Here is a 26,217-nt window from a genome sequence, read left to right on the forward strand (position 1 = left end):
TCTCAGTACTTATGTTAACTTAAGTTGAGTTACTTTAATAACTAGTGAAAAACAGACAAATGGAGCAGATGGAGCAGGGGCCCAGGCATCAGGACGTCTCACATGAATTCATGAATTACCAAAGGTCACAACATTCAGTCCCAAGCTCCCCAAAATGGCCCAATTTGGGGCACCTGAGTTTCTCTCTCCCAACTAGAGAACTGCAGGGCAGGTGCTCCAGAGCCATGCAGCCTCCACAGCTGCAGGTGGAGTCAGTGGAGCTGCAGGTGCCCAACCTCCCTGAGAACCAGGCCCCAGGTGCCTAAAGGTCGGCACCCAAAATCTAGACCCTAAATGAAAGGCCATTTATTAAAGCTGGACCCAGCCCATCACTGTGCTCTGGTCCCGTAGGGCAGCTAGTCTGGGCACAGAGGCTGCAGGGAAGGAGAAAGCCCCTCCCCCATGGTGAGGGATCCCTCCAGCCCAGGAGCCTCTTGTGCCTCCTCCACAGCAGCTGCAGGCACAAGGCGTGTTCCTGAGAGGGCTGGGAATGGGGTGGGGGGGTGGTGAGGGCGGGTGGAAGAGGGAGGGGGTGGACGACGGACAGAGGGACGTGGGCAGTGTAAAGCTGGGCCTCGGACACTCTGCACGCTGGGCAAGACACATGGGGCCCATTGTCATAGGGATGTAACTCTGGCTGGCTTCAGAACTTCCCTAGCCTGTGCCAAGGTCTGCACCAGCCCCGCAGCCACTGAATAGCAGAGTCACCCTCAATTTCCACATTTATAAAATGGTTTTACTATTATTTCTATTTCTGCCTATGGAGGACGAGGCCCCGTCGTGCTGCTCTCTGTAGAGACGCTGAGTAAACAGACCCAACTGCTCACAATTAGAGCCAGGATTTCACAAACTCTTAACATTCTGTTAGTGTCAAAGGGACCAAAGTGGGTAAAGTTACTTTTATGCCAAAGTCTTTGCAGGCTCTGGGTCTAGGTTACGACAAAAGGCAGCAAATGAATGAGACAAACCAACTGGGGTGTGAAGGGTGGGATGGGATGAGGAGGGGAAAAGTAAATCTCACTTGCAGATTGTCTGTCCTGGAATGGTTGTGAGGCTGCAAGGATGTTGGTCCCATTGCTGGGAGATGCTTGAATCCGAATGAGAGAGAAAAGAGACGGTTTCAGATCTTTTTATATTAAATTTCTTGGTGTGTTTCTCTGTCATAATTAAAAGACAGTTCTCGGAGTTGAGAGTGGGGATGCTGTTATAAATATGAAAGCCTGAAATCTCATCTCCTTTCTCCTTCCCCCCTCCAGACACTCTGCCGTCTGCACTAGAGACAAAAACAGGAGGATCCCTAGGAACATTCAGACAGGGTGAGTTTGCAGCCGGAGTTTGTCTTTAAATTATCAGAAAATTCCTTTGAAAATGTCTTCATGAGATTGTAGCTAAAGTTGCCAGTGAAACCAACACCGACCATGACAGACACAGCCCTAAAACAATACACTGAACAGTGAGGAGCTCCCACGCTGAAGTCACACAAACCCTCCTGACACCAACCTTAGTGCTGAGTTCATGCGCAGGAACTGCACTGACACCTCTGCTCAGTCTCAGGTGCCCAGGACAGAGGCAGCTCCCGAGGATCCAGGCCTGTCCCAGCGAGAACAGGGCTGCTGGGGAATGTGAGAAATGGTCCCAGCCTTCCCCAGGGGTGAGCTCTGCCTCTAACACTCTGATTCTCTCTTCCCCCAGTGAATGTGACTCTGGATCCAGACACGGCCCATCCCGAGCTTGTCCTGTCTGAGGATCAGAAAAGTGTGAGATGGGGAGCCACACGGCAGCGACTGCCCAGCAAACCTGAAAGATTTGACACTGAGCCCTGTGTGCTGGGCTGTGAGGGATTCACCTCGGGGAGACATTGCTGGGAGGTGGAGGTGATGGCTGGGGGATACTGGGCTGTGGGGGTGGCCAGAGAGTCTGTGAGCAGGAAGGGATGGATCAGCCTTAGTCCTGAGGGGGGGATCTGGGCTGTGGAGCGGTGGCGAGGTCAGTTCCGGGCTCTCACCTCCCCTGCGACCCCCCTGCCCCTGAGCCGGGCCCCCAGCAGGATCCGTGTTTGTCTGGACTGTGACCGGGGGCAGGTGACATTTATCGATGCTGGTGACGAGGCCCCGATCTTCACTTTCCCGCCAGGCTCCATCCCTGGGGAGAGAATCCGACCCTGGCTCTGGGTGTGGAGATCCCGGCTCAGCCTGTGTCCCTGAGACACGCAGCAGAGGGGTGAACCAGAAATTGGCCTCTCTAGCCTCATGGTCCCCAGTCTCTATGACCTTGCAGGACTCCCATCTACCCAGCCCCTGACTCTTCATCTCTATGGCTGCTGGAAGCTCCTCCCCCTCCCTCTCTGCAGCCCCAGGGATGGGAGGGGGAAGAACCTCTGGGGCTGCAGAAGGAGCAGAGAGGCCCTGAGGGGCAGATGTGGCGGCTGGGCAGGGGGCCGAATTAACATGGGGCTGGGAAAAGAGCCCGGTGGGATGTGGGGGTGGCAGGGACACAGAATGAATCAATCAGGGTTTGGGGGGTTGGGGAGACGCTGGAAGCACCTCAGCAGCAGGGAGATTTTTGTACCGATCTGTGTCATTAGATCTCGCTGGGATCTTCCAGCCAGAGATCCTGCTGCAGGGGCCCAAGTCACCTTCCCCTGTAGATGCAGGGTTGGCACCACTGTATTTGTAACACCCATGGAGGATGGGCAGGGAGAGTTAAAAAAATCACAAGAAAAACCAGGCTACATTATATAATTTTTTTTTTTTTTTGGAAACCTCATGTTTTGGAGAGTCAATTTCAGTTCTGTGTCATGATTTTTAGCTTCTGGGGTTAGCAACACTGTGAGAGTCAGGGGGGGCCAAGGGGGAGCTGAGCCAGAAGGAACAGAGAAATCACAAGGAAAAGATAAAGTAAAACAAAATAAACAGAGAGTCCTGGAGAAAGGGTGAAAAATAAATATAAAAACAATGAAAGGAAAACACTTTGGAGAGGGGAAAGGACCAGAGGCAGTGAGAGGGGAAGGGATAAACTCAAGGGAAAGAATGGAGAACATGAGGGGGAATGGTCTGTGACAAGGATCAGAAAAGAATGGAAGAGACACAGAGAAATAAACAGGGATGGGAAATGAGGGCTAGAAAAATGGTTGTAATAATGAACATTGGTGGACCCGCCAAACAGCGCCTCCCTCTCCCTTCCCATGCCTCCTGCCCACCACGATCAGCTGTTTTGCGGTGTGCAGGAGGCTCGGGGGGGGGGAAGGAGGGAGGAGGGAGGGCATGGGAAGGGGTGGGGGCCTTAGGAGAAGGGGTGGAGTGGAGTGGAATGGGGTCAGGGCCTGGGGCACAGCCAGGGTTTAAGCAGTGAGCACCCCTCGGCACATTGGAAAGTTGGTGTCTGTAGTTCCAGCCCCGGAGTCGGCGTCTATGCAAAGATCCGAATATTAACTTCTGAAGAGCTGCATGCACTCCGGAGCCACAGGCTGGCCACCCCTGCTGTACCTAGTTAATTTCAGAATACTCAAGAAGTGAGTATTCACCCATGAAAGCTTCAGAAGTTTGGACTGCACTTTGTCTGAACAGCCCCTCAGAACTGTTCGCCGAGGGTGGCCCTCCTAGGAGAACAAGACGCCGGACACCGTGGCTTGGAGCGTCAGTAGGTTTGGCTGCCCCTGACTCAGAAAGTGGGCATTTGAGAGTCGGGGCTTGTGGCCTCAGCCCCATGGGAGGGGCCTGCCTGGGCTCTGGGCTTCCTCCCTGTGGGGAGGGGATCTTGGGGCTTCAGCCCCACGAAAGGCACCTGTTGTGGCTCAGGGCTTCAGCCCTGTGGGGAGGGGGTCTTAGCGCTTCAGCTCTGTGGGGTGGGGGGGTCTTCAACCCCATGGGAGTCCAAACTTCTGAAGACCCCAATGGCGGAACAGGTGTATTTGAGGATGTGCCAATTTTCTGTAGCTGTAAAGGCAGATGAGGGCTGCTGCAGGATAGAGACCTCTGGTTGTTTCGGACTTCTCTGCTACTGGATCCAGGGCTCCTTCCTGTCAAGTTTCATGAGGTTGCCACCTGCACACTGGCTCCCCCACATTAAAAGATTTCACATGTAGGCTTCTGCCAAGGGTGTTAACATCTTGTCCCCCTGGCAGACATCACCCTTGTATCGAGAGATAGCTGCCACCGCCGCCTTTAGATAAATAATGACAGAGTGATGGGAACACCACCTTCTCCACCTCCGGTGGACAGATGTTTGAATGGGACCCAATCTGGTTGGCAAGCTGGAAGGATCAGGTCCCACTCACAAGATTGGCAGCTGACTGATTTTCTAGGTGCCTAAGTTGCTTGGTGAATCCTTAACAAGTGTGTTTGGGTCTGCAGAGCTACATCTGGCTGCCCCAGGGCTATTCACCATAACCACTTCCTGGTCTTTCAAAGGCCCTTCCTACACGACACGGTTTTGTCGACATAAGGCAGCTGACATCAACCTTACTATGCAGGTGTACATGCTGCAATGCTCCTCCCACTGCTTCGACTCGCATGTTACGCCGGCATAATAACCCCCCCTGGAGGAGAGGCGTGGAGCTTAGGGCGACGTAGTTAGAGTGACACAATGTCAGTGTGAACACTGCATTGCTTGCATTGCCCTAAGTGGCCTCCACGAGGTGTCAATCCCAGAATGCCCCACTGTGACCGCCCTGGTCACCATTTCGAACCCTGCTCCCTGGCAGCCAGGTACACAGGTGAATGCCCCTCCCCTGTTAAAGCCCCAGGAAGGTTTGAACTTGCTCTTCCTGTGTGCTCAGTGTGGAGAGCTCACAAAGCAACTGCCCAGCTGAGCAGGCCGGCTCCACGCAGCAAATGGCTCCTGCCTGGAGTCCACGGGAGGTGGTGGATCTCCTGGGTCTGTGGGGAGAGGAGTCTGTGCAGGCCCAGCTCCAATTCAGCTGCAGGAACTTGTTGAGGCATGGAGGGGAAGGGCTGTGATATGGACACACGACAGTGCCGTGTAAAACCCAAAGAGCTGTGGCAGGCATAGCAGGAGGCAAATAGCTGCCCCTGGTGCAGAACCACAGACCTGCTGCTTCTACAAGGAGGGGGTTGGGGTCAGAGTGATGATGAATAGTCTCCACATTGAGCTCCTCTTACAGCCTTGTGCACATAACACACAGCACAATACTGAAGAGCAGTGCAGGATTCAGGCTTTCTGACCCACATGACTGGCTCACAGGTTACCAGGGTAGCTGAAACACGACTGGAAACCTAGTAGGATGCCCATGGAATGATGGGGATGAGAAACCTGCATCATGTGATGCTGTACCTGCCCCATGAGGCATTGCAAACCCTTCCCAACGTACCCTGCGACCAGTTGCACAGTGGGATAGCTACCCACAGTGCACTGCTCTCAGTGCCATTGCAAGAGCTGCTACTGTGGATGCGCTCCGCTGACACAGGAAGCATGGTGTGGACATGCAACAGCGGTTTAAGTACAATGGTGGCTGTACATCGATGTAACTTAAATCAGCGTTGAACTTTGTAGTGCCAACATAGCCTAAGTAAGGCCTTGGCTACAATCGAAACTTCAAAGCGCTGCTGCGGGAGCGCTCCCGCGGCAGCGCTTTGAAGTGCGAGTGTGGTCGCGGCGCCAGCGCTGGGAGAGAGCTTTACCAGCACTGCAGGTACTCCACCTCCCTGAGGGGTTTAGCTTACAGTGCTGGAAGCACGGCTCCCAGCGCTGGGGCACTGTTTACACTAGCACTTTACAGAGCTGTAACTCGCTGCGCTCAGGGGGATGTTTTTTCACACCACTGAGTGAGAAAGTTGCAGAGCTGTAAAGCACCAGTGTAGCCAAGCCCTAAGCCGGCTCTACAGATGGATAAACTGTCAAGCTGCTGCTGAAAAAAAAAAGTCCTGATATTGGAGAGTTCTATCTGAGATCATGAGTGAGGCTCAATTTTACTTAGAAATTGCTGTCAAACCCCCCCATTTTGTCAACCCCCCCATTTTGACTACAAAATGAAATAGTCCCCCGTGCGATATTTCTGTAATTTAAAAAATGCCGTTAGTGGAAGAGCTTACACCAGGGCAATGTGTCATGGCAGAGAACAACTGGAATTTTACAGAATGCATCTCAATCAAATTGAAGTGATAAAACTGGAACAAAATTCCAAAGGCCAAAATATTCCATGTAGCCCCTGCATTAGGGCCATGGCAGGGCCCCTCTGTGCCAGTCAAAGAAGCTGAGTCTGAGTTGTACGTGGGAATACATAAGCTACACTCTGCTCTTCTTGAAGATCCTGGTTCATTGCATGGGCTGATCTGGAGCATGAGAGGAGGAAGACCAGGAAAGACCCTGCCCCTCCCTGCAACCTTTTGGGCAAGGTGCCACCCTGGGATGCCAAGGGAGGGAGTGTGATTGTGACTGGCCTTTGCGGAGGGTGAGGAAAAGGAAGAGGAGGCTTGCAGCACCCTCTCTGCATATCAACACAAATGCCAGTTACCACCAGGCCTCCAGATGTGCAGAAGTGAGTGACCCAAATCACACAAGCCCATTATCTGAACCGACGTTCAAACAAGATGGCCTGGGAAGTCAATAGAACACTCGCAGGTCGCAACATTTTCTAAGCCTGCCAACTGTGATATAGTAGTGAGACACAGCCTGCCCTTTTCCTCCAGAAACACTTTCCTTCACCACCTTCTGGTCCCTCCCAGCTCTACGCACTGTAGGGATGGACTCTCAGAGATAATTCTCCCACTGTGCCATTCTGGGAGAGAGCTCTTTGCGGGTATGTCTGCACAGTGGCTGGGAGGTACAGTTCCCAGCTTGGATGTTCATACCTGTGCTAGCTCCCTCTTTTTCCTTCCCCTCCTCCTCTGCAGTGACAAAATATACAGTGATAAGCCCCCTGTCAAGCCTCACATGTGGCTGGGACTCCCCCTGTCATCCCTCAGTGGCTGCTCCCCTGACAGCCTGGGAACTGAGAGGGGGACTCCACTGCAGCCCCCACCCCAAGCCTGGGGAGGGTGAGGAACCGTAAGAGGAGCAGAGGTGATGCTGAGAGGGCTGAACAGCAGCCAGGGGGCTGCCAGGGGGCTGAAGTGAGGAGGGTGGAGGCTGATGGGTCGGTGGCTGCATTAATGGTGGGTTCTGAGCAGATGGGCCAGTGCTGGGAGGGTGAACTGAGGACGGTGGGGGCGATGGAATGGGGGAGGCTGAACTGATGGGGTTGTGATGATGGGGGCTGAGGAACTGAACTGAGGGGGGCTGAATTGAGGGGTTGGGTTGGGACAGAACTGATGGGGCATTGGGGAGACAGGATTAACTGCTGGGCAGGGTGAGACCTCCTGCAGCAGGGGCCTTATGCAGTACGTGTGGGAGACAACACTAATAGTCACATGTGCACACTCTGAGGATGGGTGGGGGGGAGGAGAGGGGGTGTCCATCAAACATCAAGAGACTGACCTAAAAAAAATTTTTTTTAAGTGTAATGATTTATTGGGCGAATCTCATGATTTTTTTTGGGGGGGGGGGGTTTCAACTCATTCATTTTGATCTCTTGTAGTGCCTTTCTTTATTCATTATCCCGTTTCTGAATAGAAAACTTTTGTATGAAGTTGGAGCCTATTAAAGGAGAGGTTTTGTTTGGTTTTGTTCTTGTTTTGAGTTTTAAATTAACTTTAAAAAAAATTGCATACAAGACTAAACCCCAGAAACTGAACACCAAAAGTTTATGTGAAAAATGTTCTAATAAACAAAATGTAGGGCTTGTAATGAAATGATCTCTCAAAATTTATTTTAGTGCAGACACTATCGTAATACAGACTGTTAGCATATAAGAAAAGCCCCACATTCAGTGGCACAACTACTATCTGTATGTGTGGTACATTTCTACTTTGTTCCTCGCTTACCAGAGGAAAAATTGCTCACGGATATTTCTTTTTAAATTAATTATTCCTCTGCATTGTATGGTTACCGGCAGAGGCAGGTCAGAGCCATGCAGCTTGCACTTGAAGGACAAGATAATATATATTTTTTTATTATTAATTATTATTTTCTTGGTTCTCAGAATGGCAGAAGTTCAACCAACAGCCTTGGACTAACTCTTAAGAAAGCTGTCTCCTTCACAGTTAACTTTATACTTACAGTGGGCAGTTTCACTAAGCCCTCAGTTATTGAAACGAATTGTCAATAGGTAACTACTAAGCAAATATGAGAAAACTCAGAAATCCAGAGTTAAAGATACACTAAACTCACAGGGTTATTATAAACCAGGGTTCGACTTGCAACACCAAGATGCATTTGAATGCAAAGAAATGCACAATTAAATGAGCCCAAACCATGAACTCTCTCTCTGTTGCTCCACCCAAGCTTTCCTGTTGCTTGGACCAAGCTTTTGGTTGCTGGGAGAGGTTTCAAAAAAAAAAAAATCACCACCTCGCAAAACTCTCTTGCGACTCCGTTCCAACCAGCTGTGTGAGAAACGGACGACTTGGCAGAAATCACCGTTGTGTTCCATAAAAGGATCGTGCCAATAACATCATGTGATTTCTTGCTATTCCCCTCCTCTCCCTCTAGCATTGACTTGCAGTCAGTGCACAAAGAGTGGGAAGAATTCAAACATTCATTAGAAACCACTAGAATTACCCCAGATGCTCAGATGAAACAATCTATACTTTAATAATAAAAACTACTTTATTAAAAAGGCTTCTGCTGGATTCAAAGTAACTCAAAGGAAACGGGTAGCCAGGAGCTCCCCAGAGACCCTGGAGCTGTGGTGACATTTGTTACATAGACACAAGGTAGGGGATGATTTTTGTTTTATCCTTTGACCTGGGTGTATGCAAAGTGTGAATGAACTCTACCCTGACAGCTAGTGATGAGCGGGGGGGGGGGGGAAGAGGAGGAATTTTCAGGACCAGGCTGTATTTACATGAACACACCCACTCTGCCCAGATACCTAGCAGACAGAGCTGTGTAATATTGCCCAAGTGATCAGTTTTGGCTGATGTTGGGTTACAAATCACTTGAGTATTGAATTCAGGGGTCATGGGATGTTGTTATCCTGATTGTGTGAGTAAAGGGCAGCAGAACTGTGCTGAGCTAGTCCTGATTGGGGGGGTGGGGTCACCCTTAACTCAACTGAACCCACTAAGAGGGCCGGCTCTAGGCACCAGCGCTCTAAGCGTGTGCTTGGGGCAGCACTTTCCAAGGGGTGGCACTCCAGGCCCCCCCCCTTTTTTTGTTTTTTGCTTGGGGCGCAAAAAGCCGGGAGCCAGCCCTGAACCAAGATGTTCCCTGTCAGCGGAGGCTTTCAGGAGCTGGAACTGACACTGCAGTTCTGGCTGCAGTGGCTAGATGGCGCTCATGGCAGCCTGAGTCGCACAGGCTGGGCTGCAGTTCAGGCTGCCCGGCCGCTGGAGAGCCGGAGCATCATCCCCGGAACTGAGCCCGGCTGCGGGGGCGAGAGGGGCTCAGCTCCGGGGGATGATGCTCGGGCTCCAGCGGCCGGGCAGCCTGAACTGCAGCCCAGCCTGGGTGTGAGGAGCCGGGGAGGGAGGGAGGGAAGTGGAGCTGGGATGCAGGGAGGGGGGAGGGGTCCTGCTGCCGCTGCTGCTCTGAGTCTCCCCAGGGCGGCGCAGTGTTTCCCCGCCCGAGGGGGCTGTGCAGGGCGCCGCCGGGCTGGGCAGGGGGCGCGGATCCCGGCTCGCGCGCTGACAGGGCAAGTGGCTGGGCAGCCCGAGCTGCCAGGGAGCTGCCGCCGCCCCCTCCTGCCCCCGGACCCAGCTCGCTGCGCACCTCCCCCGCCTCAGCCCCGCGCTGCCTGCCCTGGGTGGGGAGAGGCAGAGCCCGGCTCCGAGTGGGGCAGCGGGGGATACTGCCCCGCCAGGGGACCCCCGCAGCTCAGGCACCTGGGGGGTCAGTGTCTGTCCTCTCGGCTCTGCCTGCAGGGGGCTGGGGAAGCAGCTGTCAGCGCCTGCCCCTCTCACCCCTTGCACCCCCCATCCCGCTCGCAGCCCCTCCACTTGTACCTCCCCCCATCGCTCCTTCGCCGCACCCCTTCCCCTTGTACTCTCCCTTCACCCGCACCTCTCTCCTTGTACCCTCCCCCAGCCCTCTCCTCCCGCACCTCCCCCCTTTCCCTACACCTCTTCTCTCGCAACCCTCCTGATACCCCCTCTCCTCCTCCACCCTCCTCTGCGAGTACATCACACCCTGCTTCTCTGCCAGTGTAGAGCCCCCAAGCACCCCCACACCCGCTCCTCTGCCTGAGGCCTCTTTACTAGATCCCCATCCCTTTCCAGGTACAAGGTTTGAGGGTTAGTTCCCTATGCCTTCCATGTGCATTTGGAGCACTAAAGATGGGGTTGCGGGGGACGGGGGGGGTGAGATTTATACTAAAGTGAAATAAAAATAGGAGAAACGGTTTGATCCCCACTGCAAGTGTAAACGGGGATTGCTGTGGTGAAAGAGGAGGTCACGTTTGGGGGGGGGAGCCCAGGGCTGGGGCGGCAGGGCGTGCAGGTGGGAGGGGAAGAGAGAGCCCAGGGCTGGGGTGGCAGGGGGTGGGGGGTACAGCCCAGGGCTGGGGTGGGGGGGGGGCAGCCAAAAATTTTTTTGCTTGGGGCGGCAAAATACCTAGAGCTGGCCCTGGCAGTGTTACAATTAGTATTTCCAACCTGTCACTTATTCCGGGATAGAACTTGGTTTGGTATCCAGTCACAACTCAGGATTCCTTAATACTATTCTCTAATTTCTCTTTTCAGCCTCAGACTGAATCTTGGCCATACAGATGGTCAGAACTTCAATCTTCTGATGTTACAGTCATAAAAAAATTAGGTTCACCCTAAATTCCAGTTTAGCAGTGCAAAGGTATTATTAATGTTATTTCTAACTATCCACAGGGGAAATTTTATTCTGGTGACATAATGTAAAAAGTAATTATTATTTGTGACATTTACTACAGTTCACACAAAAGCAAGATCAAGTCTTTTCAAAATCACTCTTGTATTCAGGTCATTTGAAGTACCAGAATATTTGAATCTTCGGGTACTGCCAGTTCTACCTCAGTAGCAATGTGGCTGTTTCTTTAAGAGGGGATTCTTACTCACAGGGTTTGCAATTACCGCCATTTACAAGTTCCCCTGTTACTTTCACTTTCAAACTCAGTAAATCCTGCAAGAAGAAAGCACGTTTATCCGTGTGGAACAACAACAGGATTCTTTAAAAAAAAAAAACTGCTAGAAAAGGCTTTGATCAAACTGCAGCTATTTTATATCCAGTAGTAGCTGGGCATCTTGATGAAATGAAATAATTGATATTTTAAGGACTATCTCGACAAAGCATGAGGATTTCAGAAGGACAGACCGCACCCTAACCACCATGAAACGTCTCGGAGGGATCAATCAGGTAGGTGAACTTTGGCTGCTTGACTTTATAGTATTCAGGGCTTTTTCTTGGACAGATTGTTAATAACACAAAGATTTGATAATCCCATGAGAATTTGTTTTGCTCTTTATGGAAACAGTCCCTCATACAGTATGTACATTCAAAATACATACCCTCAAACTACATTTCACATCAGCTTCCTAGCACTGCTGGATTTTTACAGTACATTCAATAAGTAATTTGTTTCCTCTGTTACTGTGTTTCATTCAAGAACCCTGGGCCCAATTCAGTTTTTAGTGATGTTAAGGGGAGATTTGTAACAAAGTAACTTCCTGTATTTAGAATATAGGAAGAAACATAGGGCTGCAAACTCAGCTGCAATCAGTATAGTTTCCTGGCCTGCTTGTAGTCAGTAGTTTTCGACCTGACTGGGGGGCTGAGTCCTTTTGCTTCTGATACTTTAAAGGAAAAAAAGTCCAATTTTGTCCAGAATCAATGGAAACAAATTACAGCCTTTATTCATTTTGAGATCAGAGGGAATTCAGCATGTGCCTAAAATGAAGCACCCTTTGAAATGTATTGCTGAATATCTTGGTATTGGTCTTCTGTATGCATGTCAAGTGATCCACAACAACCACGGAGTGATCAGTTTGTACACATTGCATTGTTATCCTGTGATAAATTAATGTTGCCTCCTATCTTTGTGGCCATAGAGCTGTAGAAGGGTGGCCAGCAGGGGTGATTTTTATGGTCCTGTGTTTAGGGAAGATTCGATGGCATAATGGCAAGAAAGGCCCTTGTAACAAACTGTGAGACAAGTTATTCCCTGTGCGAAAAGCCGTCAGTGGGGAGAATTCATGAGGATATCTCTGGACATGATTTAGAAAGGGGAAAATATTTTTCTTCAAAAAAATTGTATGATATTTGTTTGTTTGATTTAAAATGTTTATGGATCTTTCCTTTTTATAAAAAAACAGCTTGAAGTCATTTGGAAAAAATGGACACACACACTTTAATTTTGGGGGAGTGGGTTTTGGGACTTTCCCATTTTCTCGCTCTCACTTTTTTTCTTTTCTTTTTTTTTTTTTTAAAGAAATGATGCAGGAGAAACATAATAGCAATAATAAAAATAAATCTTTTCATTCCTTTTAGTTTGAACTTGTCATTTGAAATTTACTTGAAATAAAATTCATTTTGAAATATTTATTTTTAAATTAAATCGAAAGAAAGCGTTTTTGGTTATTTCTGCATTGTTCTGAATGCCATTTTTTTTCATTTATCGTATAATGAAATATATTGAACTAATCAAGTGGTGTCAATTTTCTCTCATAATTTTATCATGAGTCTTGAAATATTTGATATTTTCCTTAAAACCCCAACTGTTCTTGTCCTGTGATTATGAGAGAATTTCAGTTTTAATTTTTAAAGAAAGTTTCTAGCCCTTGTGATTGCAGAAAAAAGCTTAAGAATATGACCTGAGTGTGACCTAAAATCTCAGATACCAAAAGGCAAATTAAAAAAAAAAAAAACATGTATTTTTTTGTCCGTGTGGAAGAACAGAGATCCATGAATGAGGAGATCTCCTACATGAGCAGAGATCTGGATTTTGTTACATGTTTTGTACAGTGCCTCGCTCAATGGGGTCCTGATCAATGACTGGTGCCTACATGTTATGGCAATAAAAACAAAATATCATAACATGTTCTATTCCTATATATTTCCCACCTGCTATGTTTTATATACAGCATATTCAACTTTACCTATTACATTGGCTTATTATTTCCCATGATGGGAACAGAAAAATCTGTGTCTTAGGCTAGGTCTACACTACCCGCCTGAATCAGCGGGTAGAAATCGATCTCTCGGGGATCGAATTATCGCGTCTCGTGGGGACGCGACAATCGATCCCTGAATCGACGCTCTTACTCCACCAGCGGAGGTGGGAGTAAGCGCCGTCGACTGGGAGCCGCGGAGGTCGATTTTTGCCACCGTCCTCACAGCGGGGTAAGTCGGCTCTGATACGTCGAATTCAGCTACGCAACTTGCGTAGCTGAATCGGAGTATAAACCCCCCCCCCCCCCCCGTAGTGAAGACCTGCCCTGAGAGAGAGAGGGAGTTATGGGATTGTTGTGAAGAAAAAATTCTAAAGCTGTCACTTTAATTACAAAATGGAAATATCCTGACACCTACTATTTTAGGGTCAGATTATTTAAACCTCTCAGTCTTGGTCTAACCTTGCTGCCCGTTGGTCATTTCAAGTTTTCCCGTTGACTTCAGTGGGACACAATTAGGCCAGTGCTCAGTGATTTTCAAAATCCTGCCCTTAATTCATATTCAGGGGAGTTCATTCTCTCTCTCTCTCTCTCTCTCTTTTGCGGCGGGGTGTGTGTGTGTCATGGGACATTAATATCATTTTACACTGATCTGATCTTTTTTTTGCAGATTACAGGACGACTGCTGTCACTGCATAATATGCAAATGCATTCATATAACAATGAGTTTATACCTATTTTTATTTAATGTGTCCTTTGCAATCTTCTATTCCTCAAACTCTAATATCCAGCTTGTCCTAATCACTGCAGCCTACTCATTAAGTTTTACTGTTGTTGTGTTCTTTTTACTCTTCCTGTTATCTAGATGACGTTTCAATGAAGATGACGGTTCTCTCATTCTGCCACAGCTCCGGATTCAGCTCCTCTCTGCCTGGTTTTATTATTTATTTCATAACTGTTTATGTTCACAAGTTGGAACCAGGTAGGAATCCTCACGGCCTCTGCTGCTTCCTATAGGTTTTTGTTTCGGCCCCAGGCCTGCAATGCCTTACAAATGGGCTGAACTTTATGCACTGTGAGCAGTCCCATGGAAGTCAGTGGAAGTAATCCCAGTGTGTAAATGTAAGCACAGAGCAGGAACAGGGCCTTACTTGTTGTTTTTAGCTGTGTTTCTGTTGTTGCTGGACTATTTGATCTGACCTTGGGGTAATTTGCAGTCTGTTTGTTCATACATGTATTTTGTAAAGATTGCCAAGAAGGCCCAGCTGATTGGATGGACACTCTTTTACTGCAGAGTAATACAAACCTAAACCATTACAATTATTAGGTTTTATATTTATAAAAAGAGCCCATCACTCTCTCTTTAGTTGCAAATACAAAGGTGAATGGACCAATAGCAGTTTGGTTGGTGGTTGGTTTTGCTTGGTTTGTTTTAAAAACACCTTCCAGCCTTCCGGACTAATAACTCCCCAACACACCTTATCTCAATTACATCCTCTTCCATCCATCCCCTTCCCGACGGAGAATGGACTCTAGATGCACCAGACCAATGGGGTGTTATAGAGCTGAGGATCCTTCACTGAAAGCTTCCCACCACCATTCTTCTCCCACTAAAACCAGTGGGACTGTAAGACGGAGCATCCCAGCTGCTCTCTGCCACTATTGTAGTATCACATGAGGAGAGAGGTGGCAGCCTGGTCCTAAACCATTTAGTGCTTCATGTGTCAAAAACCAAACACCTTGAATTGCACCAGAAATATACTGGGAGCCAGAGCAGATCCCAGCGCTAGGGTCACAGAATTCTGTTTGAAGAGCACAGATAAGGAAACAGGAGGTGACAGTCTGCAGGAGCTGCCAACTAGTCCTCAGGTGATAACGGGATTCCCACACCGCAAACCTGAGCGCCGAAAGCTGGCAAGGCCCTGAGGTGCTGATCCAAATCCCAGTGATTTCAATGGGGTCTTTTCATTGATGTCAGCAGGATTGCGATCAGTCCCCAGCCACTTAAAATTTCCTCCACTTTCTTTCCCTAGTTTACCAGGCCTAATCCTACTCTCTATGCAGAGCATGCTACTGCCAGGGGCAGCAGAATTGAGGGGGCAGATGTAAAATATTTTTTCTCTTTGAATTACATTTCTTTTGTGTCCTAGTCAGGGCTGGATATAGGGACAGGTGACTGTCTGGGGTGCTGGGCTTCGGGGGTGCCAGGCTCGGGGTGCTGTTTTTGTTGTTAGCGATAAAAGGGAAAATAGACTGTTTGACGTAAAATGCCCCTAAATCTGGCCCTGTTAACATTCTAAGTCTGTCACATACTGTAACGCTATTTAATACTTGTCCACCCAGTGTTGGTGCACAGTTAAATTTCTTGATGTTAGTACATTTCGGTTATTCTTAAAACTAAAAAGTTTCTAGAAGATTTACAGATCCTAGCATGCACATTTATCATCTTATGGGACAGAGATAAAATGTGCATCAAAGTCATGAAATGAGTTACTACAAATGTGGTAAAAAAATAAGGTATTCAAAGATTTAACAAATGGAGGGTGGGGGTGGGTGGGGGGATGCCAAAGATGTTTCTTTCCTGGGGCACAATTTGATGTAGGGCCAGCCCTGGTCCTGGTACATTTAACAACACAGTGTACGATGATTAGACCTGCTCGTGCTGTCACTGACCTTGTCAATGATCATGTTTTGTTACCCTGCTCCCCAGGATGAGCACTGAGAATATGTCAGCATTTATTTATATATATATGTATGTATGTGAATAACAATTACACATATTTTTCTTGAAAAATCCATATGTAAATCCATAACACAGAGTGTTCATTCACAGAGCACTTCTCCCTGATGTTCTAGTGATCAGCATTTGGTGCTGTCATTGCCATAGTCTGGATTCGATTCCCGGTGAGGGAAGGCTCTGTCTTTGCCATAGAGAAATTCTATGGCCTATGTTATGCAGGTCAGACCAGGTGATCACAAAGGTCCCTTCTGGCCTTTGAATCTATGAAATAGCTCCATGAAATATAAAATACATAAAACTGGACCTGTCTTGTGTGTACCACTGATTAAATGTACATGATTTTCTCTCTGAGTTTATTTTCTTTGTCTCCTGGTACATTCCACAGCACAATTTAAAGTGGTTGGACCTGACCACCCTGTCACTGCCATTGTGGGTGAAGAGATTGTGTTACCCTGTCACCTGTCCCCTAGGATGAGTGCTGAGAAGATGGAGGTGACATGGTTCCGGTCCCAGATCTCCCCATTTGTTCATCACTATAGTGATGGAAAAGACCAATATGGGCAGCAGATACCAGAATATCAGGGGAGGACAGAGCTTTTGAAAGATGGTCTCACCAATGGGAGTGTTGCCTTGAGAATTTTCAGTATCAGACTCTCTGATGAAGGACAGTATCACTGTTTAGTTCTAGACGGTATGTTTTATGAAGAAGCACTACTGGAACTAAAGGTGGCAGGTCAGTATCTTGTGTCTGTATTTCTCTCTGGGATGGCTCTGAGTGATTTGAAGGGCTCATCAACTCTGGGGTTTATTTTGCACTAACTGCAACACTTTTTAATAAAAATGGGCTGTGTCCACATGATGCAAATCTTCTTCCAAAATAACTGTCCAGTTAATGCAAATTGGATAATCCACTTTAAAAGCTATACAAATTCCCTGTGCATGGCCAGGCTTTAGGACCTGTGCCATCGGCACCTTCTTTATAACAGTGCATGCCTCCATAGCAACAGCCCTGATGGCTGAGCTACCAACACCAGGTTGGTGAGTTACTGACCGGTATCAATCAGGGATGGAGACATTCCAGGTGGTGATGGCCACGTGCTTCTCCACACAGAGGGGAGCTCTCATGTTGGTGTGATGCTGCTGGAGCTGCAGGGTGAGCTCTGCACAGATTTCTAGGAAAGTGCTCCTTGTCATCCGGCCATTCTGCCTCCATTGCTGGTCATCCCAGGACCACATCATGAGCCTTTCCTACCAGTCAGTGCTGCCTTCCTGAGCTCACAACGCAGTGCTCAGTCAAGCAAAGCTGCTCCAAGAAATATTTTTGTCTACAATTACCTGTTAAGTTGCTTCCTCCTTCTTCTCCTCCTCTCTACCGAAATCGTTGCAGTAGCTTGGTGTCAGACTCCCAAAGCCACCGGGTTATGTGATCACAAATACATGTGCAACAGCCTCTGTGTGTTAATGAGTGCCTGGACAATGGCCCACAGCATGTTCCCGCCGTGCTGGCTGACAGCAGTTTGAAAATTTATACTGACTCACAAAAAACAGAAGAATCACATGATGTGTGAAGAGAATTCATGAGAATTTGCTACTGTGACCCCAAATTACAGAATTCTGGTGGCTTCTGGTAGGTATCTCTCAGTGCACCAGGACAGAAATCCCAGAATGCATAAAGCCCAGCAGCAGGACAACCCAGAACGTTGAGTGCCTATTCCAAAATGTCTCTGCCCTGTTAATACACTAATTCAAAGGAAAATAGGTAAAAGACAGCCATGGGGACACAATTATTATGTAACAGTTAATGTTCACAAACCTAATTTAAATAAAAAAAGTAGACAAGCCCTCATTCATTTCCTCACAAGAACTCCAGTGTGTCACTTTTGAAAATAGGACTTAAGTTCCTAAGTCAGATAACTTTGACTATTTTACTCATGGTCTGTTGCTGAGGCAGAATTCTTGTACCAAACGTGAAGACAATTGGAGAAAGGGCTCTTGAATTATTGTGCCTTCTTCATCAATAGTCCTCTAACTATTTTGTCACTTTCAGGGTATGGAGGAAGAGAGTCAAATAGAGAAATAACACCCGATTTTCTGTTTTCACAAAGTTAAAATGTAATGCTCAGGACATTTGTAATGTAAAACTACAAATTTTAGTTTCCTGAGGTAATCAGCCCTAAATGAAAATACCCTTCCAACACTAAATGAAGGGACAGACCTTTATAGTGGGACAAACTTGCGCAGTCTTCACTTTAACTTGGAATTAGTTATACAAAGAAGTCACATCTGTGCTGGCCAGGAATGCCCATTCAATATGGGCACTAGATACTCCACATCTGAAAAAGAGAACCTAGTGATCTGCTGGCCCTGGGACACTCTGGTATCACCTTCATTCTGCTGAAGGCTACATAAAACTTTGAGGAGGAAGAATTGATCCTGTGGCAGGCTAGTCTTCACTGATTTTCACCAATCATGAGGCAGTTCAAGATGGTTATGCTCAAGGGGATGTCCAGAAATTTCTCCCCTTCTGCTCTGATATTGTATTTGCAGGGCCAGGTAGACTAGACTGATTATGATCATAGAGGAGACATTTCACCTGAAGGTTCATTTGAAATACAAAGTTTATTTCTCTTTTTTTAATCTGCTAAACTAAATTATCAATTAGAGGGGTTCATATAATCCAGAAATGCTGTTCTGTGCTCTATGTGGATCCTGGGATGGAACAACACTGAGGAGAAAGGTTTCCCTACAGCTCCATGAAATAATTACACTTTCTTGTTCATATAGTTTCCTGAGTCCATGAGCATTGGGAATAAAGGGGAAGTTTAAATTCTTATCCTCAAGGCTCAATATGTGCATAAATCAACATGGATTTATTCATTTGTCTCTAGCTTCAGGCTCTGCTCCTCATATCTTTGTTGAGGATTACCAGGATGGAGGGATCCGAGTGGTGTGCCGATCAGCTGGATGGTACCCAGAGCCCAAAGTGCTGTGGAGAGATCTCAAGGGACAGCCCTTACCTTCATCCTCTCAGACAAATTCCCGAGAAGCCAGCAGACTGTATAAAACAGAAACTTCTATCATTCTAACAGAAAATTCAAATCAGAACTTGTCCTGTTTGGTCAGGAACACTCGCCTCAGCCTAGAAAAGGAATCATTATTTTATATATCAGGTCAGTAACCATCAAAAACCACACACTGAACAGCAACAGGAAAAAAAAAAAGATGACAACCCTGGTATTGGCCACTGTCTGAAGACAGGATATTGGGGTAGATGGACCTTTGGTCTGACCCAGTGTGGCCGTTCTTCAGTTCTAACCCACTGATTAGCTGTGTTAAAACTAATCAATAGCAATGAAGGCTAAAGTGTGTATTTTAAACAAAACAAAAAAAATAGCAAGAAACCCAGTTAGTTAAGGATGTGATTTCCTCCCTCCCGCCGCCCCCAAAGTACCTTGAATGTTAATAGGACTTGTACACATCAATAATTTAGCCTTGTCTACATTAGGAAGATTTTTGCCAGGATATCTCTACCGGCAAAACACACAACTATACTGGCAAAACTGCACTTTTGCTGGTATAGCTTATGCCGGTTTCCCAAACTGACAAACTATATCCATGTGTAAGTGCAGGTTTTTCAGTATAACTTTGACTGTACTAGGGCTTTTGTCAGCCTAATGATGTTGATAAAAATTCACATCCCCAACTGATATAGCTGTGCTGGCAAAAAGTTTTTTCTATTGTAGACTAGACCAGGGATTGGCAACCTATGGCACGCGTGCCAAAGGCGGCATGCGAGCTGATTTTCAGTGGCACTCACACTGCCTGGGTCCTGGCCACTGGTCTGTGGTCTCTGCATTTTAATTTAATTTTAAATGAAATGAAGCTTCTTAAACATTTTCAAAACCTTATTTACTTTACAATAGTTTAGTTATATATTCTAGACTCATAGAAAGAGACCTAAAAATGTGAAAATGTATTACTGGCATGCGAAACCTTAAATCAGAGTGAATAAATGAAGACTCGGCACAGCACTTCTGAAAGGTTGCTGACCCCTGGACTAGACATTAGGCACTTTTGAAATTCCCACTGTGATGGGTTCCCCGTGGTTGCCAACTGAAGCTCAGGTACAGCTGAGCCCTCTGTTATACCAGCCTGGGCTCCTTCTCACATTGTACTGCTGTGACAAGCTGCAAACCACTCCTGGTCCTGCACTTCCACCAGCATCCACACAGGCAGGGAAACACCCAGCTGCAGTCACCTGAGTGCTTTACCTAAGCCGCTCATGGATCAACAATAGAGGCACCAGCCAATTTCCCAGATTCCCAACCCTGCATCCCTACTGGAGTTTAAACCCAGAATTCTACCATCTTGCACTGCACAGGGGTCAGTACGGTGCAAGCTCATTTAAATTAATCCACTCCCCCCTCAGTGTGGGGAAGATATGCAACAGCCTTTGTTAACCGAGCTAAGATTTTTCCCAAACTCTTCAATCACAAACACACTGGTTAAGATAAAACATAAAACAAGTTTATTAACTACAGAAAGATTTTAAGTGATAGCAACCAAAACAAATCAGGTTACTCAGGAAATTAAACAACAACAAAAAAATTACCCAGTTTGCCCCACCTCTGTGTGGAGAGGAGTATACACGAAACCTTTAACTGAGCTGAGATTTTTCCCAAACACTTCACTCATACCACACTGTTTTAGGTAAAAAATGTATAATAGATTTATTAACTACAGAAAGATAAATTTTAAGTGATTAGAAGTGATAGCAAACAGATCAAAGTAGATCACCTAGCAAATAAACAAAAACACAATCTAAGCCTAATATACTACACAGGATTTGAATCAAGCAGTGTCGATAATACCATCAGGTTTCCATACACAGGCTAGAAATCTTTAGCCTGGGATCAGTACTTCCCCCAGTTCAATCTTTGTTCCTCCAGAGTTGATTTGCAGAGGGAGTGAGGACCTTGGTGATGTCACGCCCCATCTTTTATAGTCTTTCCATATGGTGAGAGCCCCTTTGTTTCAAGCTAAGTTCCCAGCCCAGTTTGTGGAAAAATGCAGGTACCAAAATGGAGTTCAGTATCACGTGGTCTGGTCGCATGCCCCTGCATGCTTGATGAGTCATAGCAGCCATCATCCATAATCTGGCTGAAGCATACACAGTTGAGGATAAGCCTTTTCCGTGGTCCATTGTCTTAGCTGATGGGCCATTAGCACTGTCTAGCTTCTTCATTGTACCTGAAAGGCCAGTTGTGGATGTTTCCAACTTTATAACATCTTTCAGTAACACACATATAACTTTACATACAATGACAATACATACAATACAACAAGATATTAATGTTCAAAGATCAAGACTTAGAAAGGTACCTTACAAGGCATACTTTGTACAAAACTTATCATAATTATAGGACAGTGGTGAATATGGGGATATGGAGTGTCACACCCACCCATACTGTATAGACTGAAGAATAATCAGACCAATCTAGTTACTTTACTTCTCTACCAGAAATGATGAGGGAATTGACCTGTCTGAAGAATGTGTTCTGTTCCATTTGCTTTCTTTGATTTAGGAGATTTTGAATCTCTCACTCTAATCCTTTAACTGTATTTGAGTGAACAGTAAAAGGAAGGCACAGTAGACAAACAGCCAGACATCCTCCCCACTCTTACATAGATGTATGATTGTTAGATAATCCTTTGATCATTTTGGGCTGAGGGAACAGCACTTAACTCTGTTGCAAGGCTCACTCCCCCATGGAAATCCTTGGCCCACTGAAGTCAATGGCAAAACTTTTATGGAGTTCAGTGGAACCAAAATATCACCACCATCATCTATCCTTTCTTAAATCCCTGACTGCAAATAGTGATGATCACTGCTCACCATCTGCCTAGCCATTCTCAGGTTGCATTGTTGCAGAGATGTCTTTTGAGGAGAGACCGAAAGCAGGACAAGATATTGGCTTTACAGATTTTTGATTGGCATTTTCCCCCTTCTTAAGGGGCGGTTTGTGTGAAAGCACAAAATACCTTGTTGAAGAAGTAGAAAATTGGAAGTTGGCATCACTGGTGAAGTAAACAGGGAATCAATCTGGTGGTGATATACTGAAGTGGGGCTAACCTGGAGAGCTTTGTAAGTGAGGACAAGAAATTTGTGTCTGATGCATTGGAAGAGGGGAGCCAATGGAGGGATTTAAAGAGGCCGATAATATAGTCAGAGTGACAACAACTTAGCAGAGGTATTTTACATCAATTTGATTTGGAGGGTAACACTGAGTCCTGGGAGGAGGAGATCAAAGCAGTGAAGATGTGGGATGATCGAGGTTCAGACCAGAGTTTGGGAAGTGTGGGCAGAGAGAAAAGTTCAGACTTCCTATACAACGTCTCCAACCTGGGAGACGTTGTATAGGAAGAAGGGTGAGATTTAGACCTTAGGTTTAAACAGGAGGATCACAGTAGTTTCCTGCACAATAAGTTTGGATGAATTGTGATTATGATTCATTGAAAGATTTGGGGGGTGATAGTGGATTGACAAGCAATTTTTCGGACAACCTGGCAATTTCTGTGTTCTTTAACATTGATAGCCTTGCTCACCCCTGGCATAACACCACTCTGATCAACGACTTTAACTCTGAAGCACTCTGACTCATGGTCGCTACTATTGCTAATAGCAGTATTACGTTAAAGAGAGGAAAGGACTTGTCCAAGGTCACACAGCAGGTCACCAGCAAATCTTGGACTAGAACTCCAGTCTCACAAATCCCATCCTACTGCCCAGGGGACTGGAGAATGTTGCCTCTCATTGCAAATCAAACCAGGTTCACTTATACACCGATGTACAAATTTGATGGCTGTCTTGGTTGGAGTCATTTTTAACATTGGTTTCCTGTGTTTTATGCAGTGCCTTTATTTTAGACAAGTCCCACTGGGGGTGTTATGTGAAATGGAGTCATTTGATTTTTGTCACTGCTTACAGAGTAATATGAGTCCCTCTGGGATTTTGTTTTTCAGCTCCCTTTTTCCCAAAGGTGAATCTCTGGATGGTGGCTCTGGGTGTGATCCTGGTGGTTTTGCTTGGTTCCTTTGCCCTTAATGCTTATCTCTTCAAGATCAAAGGTAACTTTAGGAGCAGGAAATACAGTGTAATTCACAAGAGATTTTCTTCAAAGAAATGAGCACAGTGAAAGATTTGACACTGGGCCAGGTGTGATGGGAAGCATCTGATTGCACCACCGCCAGCAGCACAGGGAAGGAAATATTACTAAGGTTCCCCTTTGGTTCGGGGGAGAGGTGGAGTAATAATCTGCACCAGCTCCTGGCTCCAGGCACAGAGAACATCTTCCCCAGTACTTGACTGCAGCATTGTAGGGTGGAGTGAAAGCTCTGTCCACTGCTCTTTGTCCATTCAGCACCCACCTTTGCAGTGGTGCGTATTGTGCCAGCAGAGCCTCCCCCAATCCAATGCACATGGCAAGGATCCAGGGAGCCCATGCATGGGACTAAAGAGTTTCATTTCCCCCTTACTCCCTTGTGTCAGGCTGTTGCGCAAGATACAATCTTGTCCTAAATGCAACAGCCCATGACATTTCCATGTATGGTAGGGGTGGGGTGGGGGATGGAATTGGAAGGAGGAGAAAATTGGGCAATGGGGCTGAACCAGAGAGACCCAGATCAAAGCTGTGTGTTCTGCATCCTGCTCAGTCTTCTGTCTCCCAGTTCTCTGGGGTCACTTATGTCTGTCTCTGGTCTCACTTCCCACATGACGCTGCAAAACCTGATAGATATACTTAAAATCAGTTTTTGCTAATAAAGTGCAGTTCACCCTCATGCTACATTGGTGCTCCCTGTGCAATAGCCAGTAGGGTAAGTAAATAAATGTGTTCTTAAATGAGGAAAAGAAATCACAGCCATTTGGTAAGTCTCTGGGTGTGATCTTCCTCTTTCCATAAGTCAATTTTTTGTACACGGTTGTGTCCCCATAGCACTGGTGGTGTTTTCCTGTTCTAATAGAAGATTTACTATTCTTTTTAAAATAGGGTAAGCCTAAATATGAGGAAATTGCACATCAGAGGGTGACAAGAAAACCTTATGAGCAACAACAAAAAAGGGGGCTTTGTACAGAAATGACCTCTTAGGTCAGATGATCTGCTGGTATAAAGCAAAATCATGCTATTGAAATCAATGGAGCTTAATTAATTTCCACAAGTCCAGACCCGCAAAGGGACTTGGGTGTTCCAACACTGAACATCACAACACCAAACTTTTAGATGCCTAGAAAATCAGTGGAACACCACTGTGATCCACATAGCCCCTCTGCAATGATGTGGAGAGAGATGCACGTTAGAATGGGATCCATAAAAGCACGCTAGGTGGGGAGCCAGCTAAGACAGCCAATGGCAGAGGGGTGCATCCTAAGCCCCTCCCTTCTCACAGAGTTTGGTGCCTAAATCCAGGCTGCTGGGAGGTGCCTAGCTCTGCTTCCTGGCCACATCCACGAACCCCTGTCCTGGAGTCAGGCTGCTTAGGCTCCAAAGCCATTTCTCGTGACAGTGAGCGAGATGCCTGCCTAGCTCACTTTGGCAGAACACAGTCAAAAAAGGCTGAGCTCTCTGTGTAGCCTAATGCCCAGGAGCCAAATGAATTATACTGAGCACCTGCCGAGAGACAGTCCAAGAGCGCTGAAAGGAAGCTCTGACTCAGAGGTTGTGTGGCTCAACACAAACTGTTTTGGCTCTGACAGCTGAGTACTCACCCCGGCCCTGTGAGTTTAAATCCGATCATGGATAGAAATTGGAAGGTGCCTTAATATAATAGGGGGGTTTATTTTGTGGAAAATGTAATCTGAGTACAGCAGATACTCAGAGGTTGCTCTGATATTTTTGAAGAGAAAATAAATTCCACGTGTAAATGCTCGTTGGGGAGGAGTGGGAATTAGGGAGCAGAGGAGCAAAGGAAAGAGGTTTGGAGCTGCAGTGAGGGAAGAAGGGGCTATGGAAAGGGGATTAAACTCACTGACTAAAATCTTTCTTAATGCACTTGCCTTATGGTATCTTGTACCCTTCTGGAATGACACGTTGGAAAACCAGGGAATACAGAGTTGAGGTATTTGCCCTCATGACCTTTACTCTGCCCCCTCTGGTGCTGGCAATAGCCACTGGACATTATCTGCATGCGCTCTAGCTGCATTCACTGATAGGTGCAGCTGTACTGAAGGGTGGAGGGGATCCATGGGAGCAGCTTGGCAGAGCTGTGATTGTGATCTGAGGTGAACTGCATGGACTGTGCCCCTTGGGAGAAGAGGGGGAGGGATGAGCCACTGTCCTTGACCCCTTTGTGTGTATTTGTGTACCCCAAATAATAAATACTAATAATAAAACAAAACTGTAAAAGGACAAAAAATGCCACCATGGTTAGACAACAGAATAAATGAAGTGGTTAGAGCCAAAAACACATCCTTTAAAAACTGGAAGTCAAATCTTACTGAGGAAAATAGAAAGAAACAGAAACTCTGGCAAGTCCAGTGTAAAAGGATAATTAGGCAGCCCAAGAAAGAATTTGAAGAGCAACTAGCCAAAGATGCAAAAACATTTCCAAGTACATAAGAAGAAAGAAGCCTGCCAAACAGTCAGTGCGACCACTGAACAACTGAGGTGATAAAGGAGCACTCAAAGAAGACAAGACCATTGCAGAGAATCTAAATGAGTTCTTTGCATCCATCTTCACAGGAGAGGATGTGAGGTATATTCCCACACCTGAGCCATTCTTATTAGGTGACATATCTGAATAAATGTCTCAGATTGAGGTGTCAATAGAGGAGATTTGGGGGGGAAATGATAAAATAAACAGTAAGTCCCCAGGACTTAGGTGATATTACCCAAGAGTTCTGAAGAAACTCAGGTATGAAATTTCCAAACTACTAACTGTGGTATATAACTTATCACTTAAATGAATCTCTGTACCAGATAGCTAATGTAATGTTGATTTTTTTTAAAAAGGCTCCAAAGCAATCCTGGCAATTACAGGCTGGTACACCTAACTTCAGAATCAGACAGTTTGGTTGAAGTTATAGTAAAGAACAGAGCTATCAGACACATAGATGAACATGATATGTTGGGGAAGAGTGGGCATGGCTTTTGTAAAGGGAAATCATTCCTCACCAATCTACTAGAATTCATTGAGGGTGTCAAGAAACATGTGGACAAGGGTGATCCAGTGGATATAATGTACTTGTACTTTCAGAAAGCTGTTAACAAGGTCCCTCACCAAAGACCCTTAAGAATAGGAAGCAGTCATGGG

At 46.5% G+C, this 26,217-nt stretch overlaps 2 protein-coding genes across 2 annotated transcripts; both read left to right on the plus strand.

Moving 5' to 3' along the window:
- Positions 1–224: 224 nt before the first annotated feature.
- On the plus strand, positions 225–2,243 carry LOC112123841 (butyrophilin subfamily 1 member A1-like). Its single transcript, XM_029914289.1, has 2 exons — positions 225–297; positions 1,732–2,243. The coding sequence occupies exons 1-2, from the start codon at positions 225–227 to the stop codon at positions 2,241–2,243; spliced, it is 585 nt and encodes a 194-aa protein (XP_029770149.1).
- Positions 2,244–14,041: 11,798 nt separating this feature from the next.
- LOC112120881 (butyrophilin subfamily 1 member A1-like) lies at positions 14,042–23,096 on the plus strand. Its single transcript, XM_029914288.1, has 4 exons — positions 14,042–14,151; positions 16,295–16,642; positions 18,798–19,079; positions 22,933–23,096. The coding sequence occupies exons 1-4, from the start codon at positions 14,046–14,048 to the stop codon at positions 23,094–23,096; spliced, it is 900 nt and encodes a 299-aa protein (XP_029770148.1). The 5' UTR covers positions 14,042–14,045.
- The last annotated feature ends 3,121 nt before the right edge of the window (positions 23,097–26,217 follow it).

This window comes from Terrapene carolina, unplaced genomic scaffold, assembly GCF_002925995.2.
Source record: "Terrapene carolina triunguis isolate 2854851 unplaced genomic scaffold, T_m_triunguis-2.0 Scaffold34355, whole genome shotgun sequence".
In the NCBI taxonomy this organism is placed as follows: Eukaryota; Metazoa; Chordata; order Testudines; family Emydidae; genus Terrapene; species Terrapene triunguis.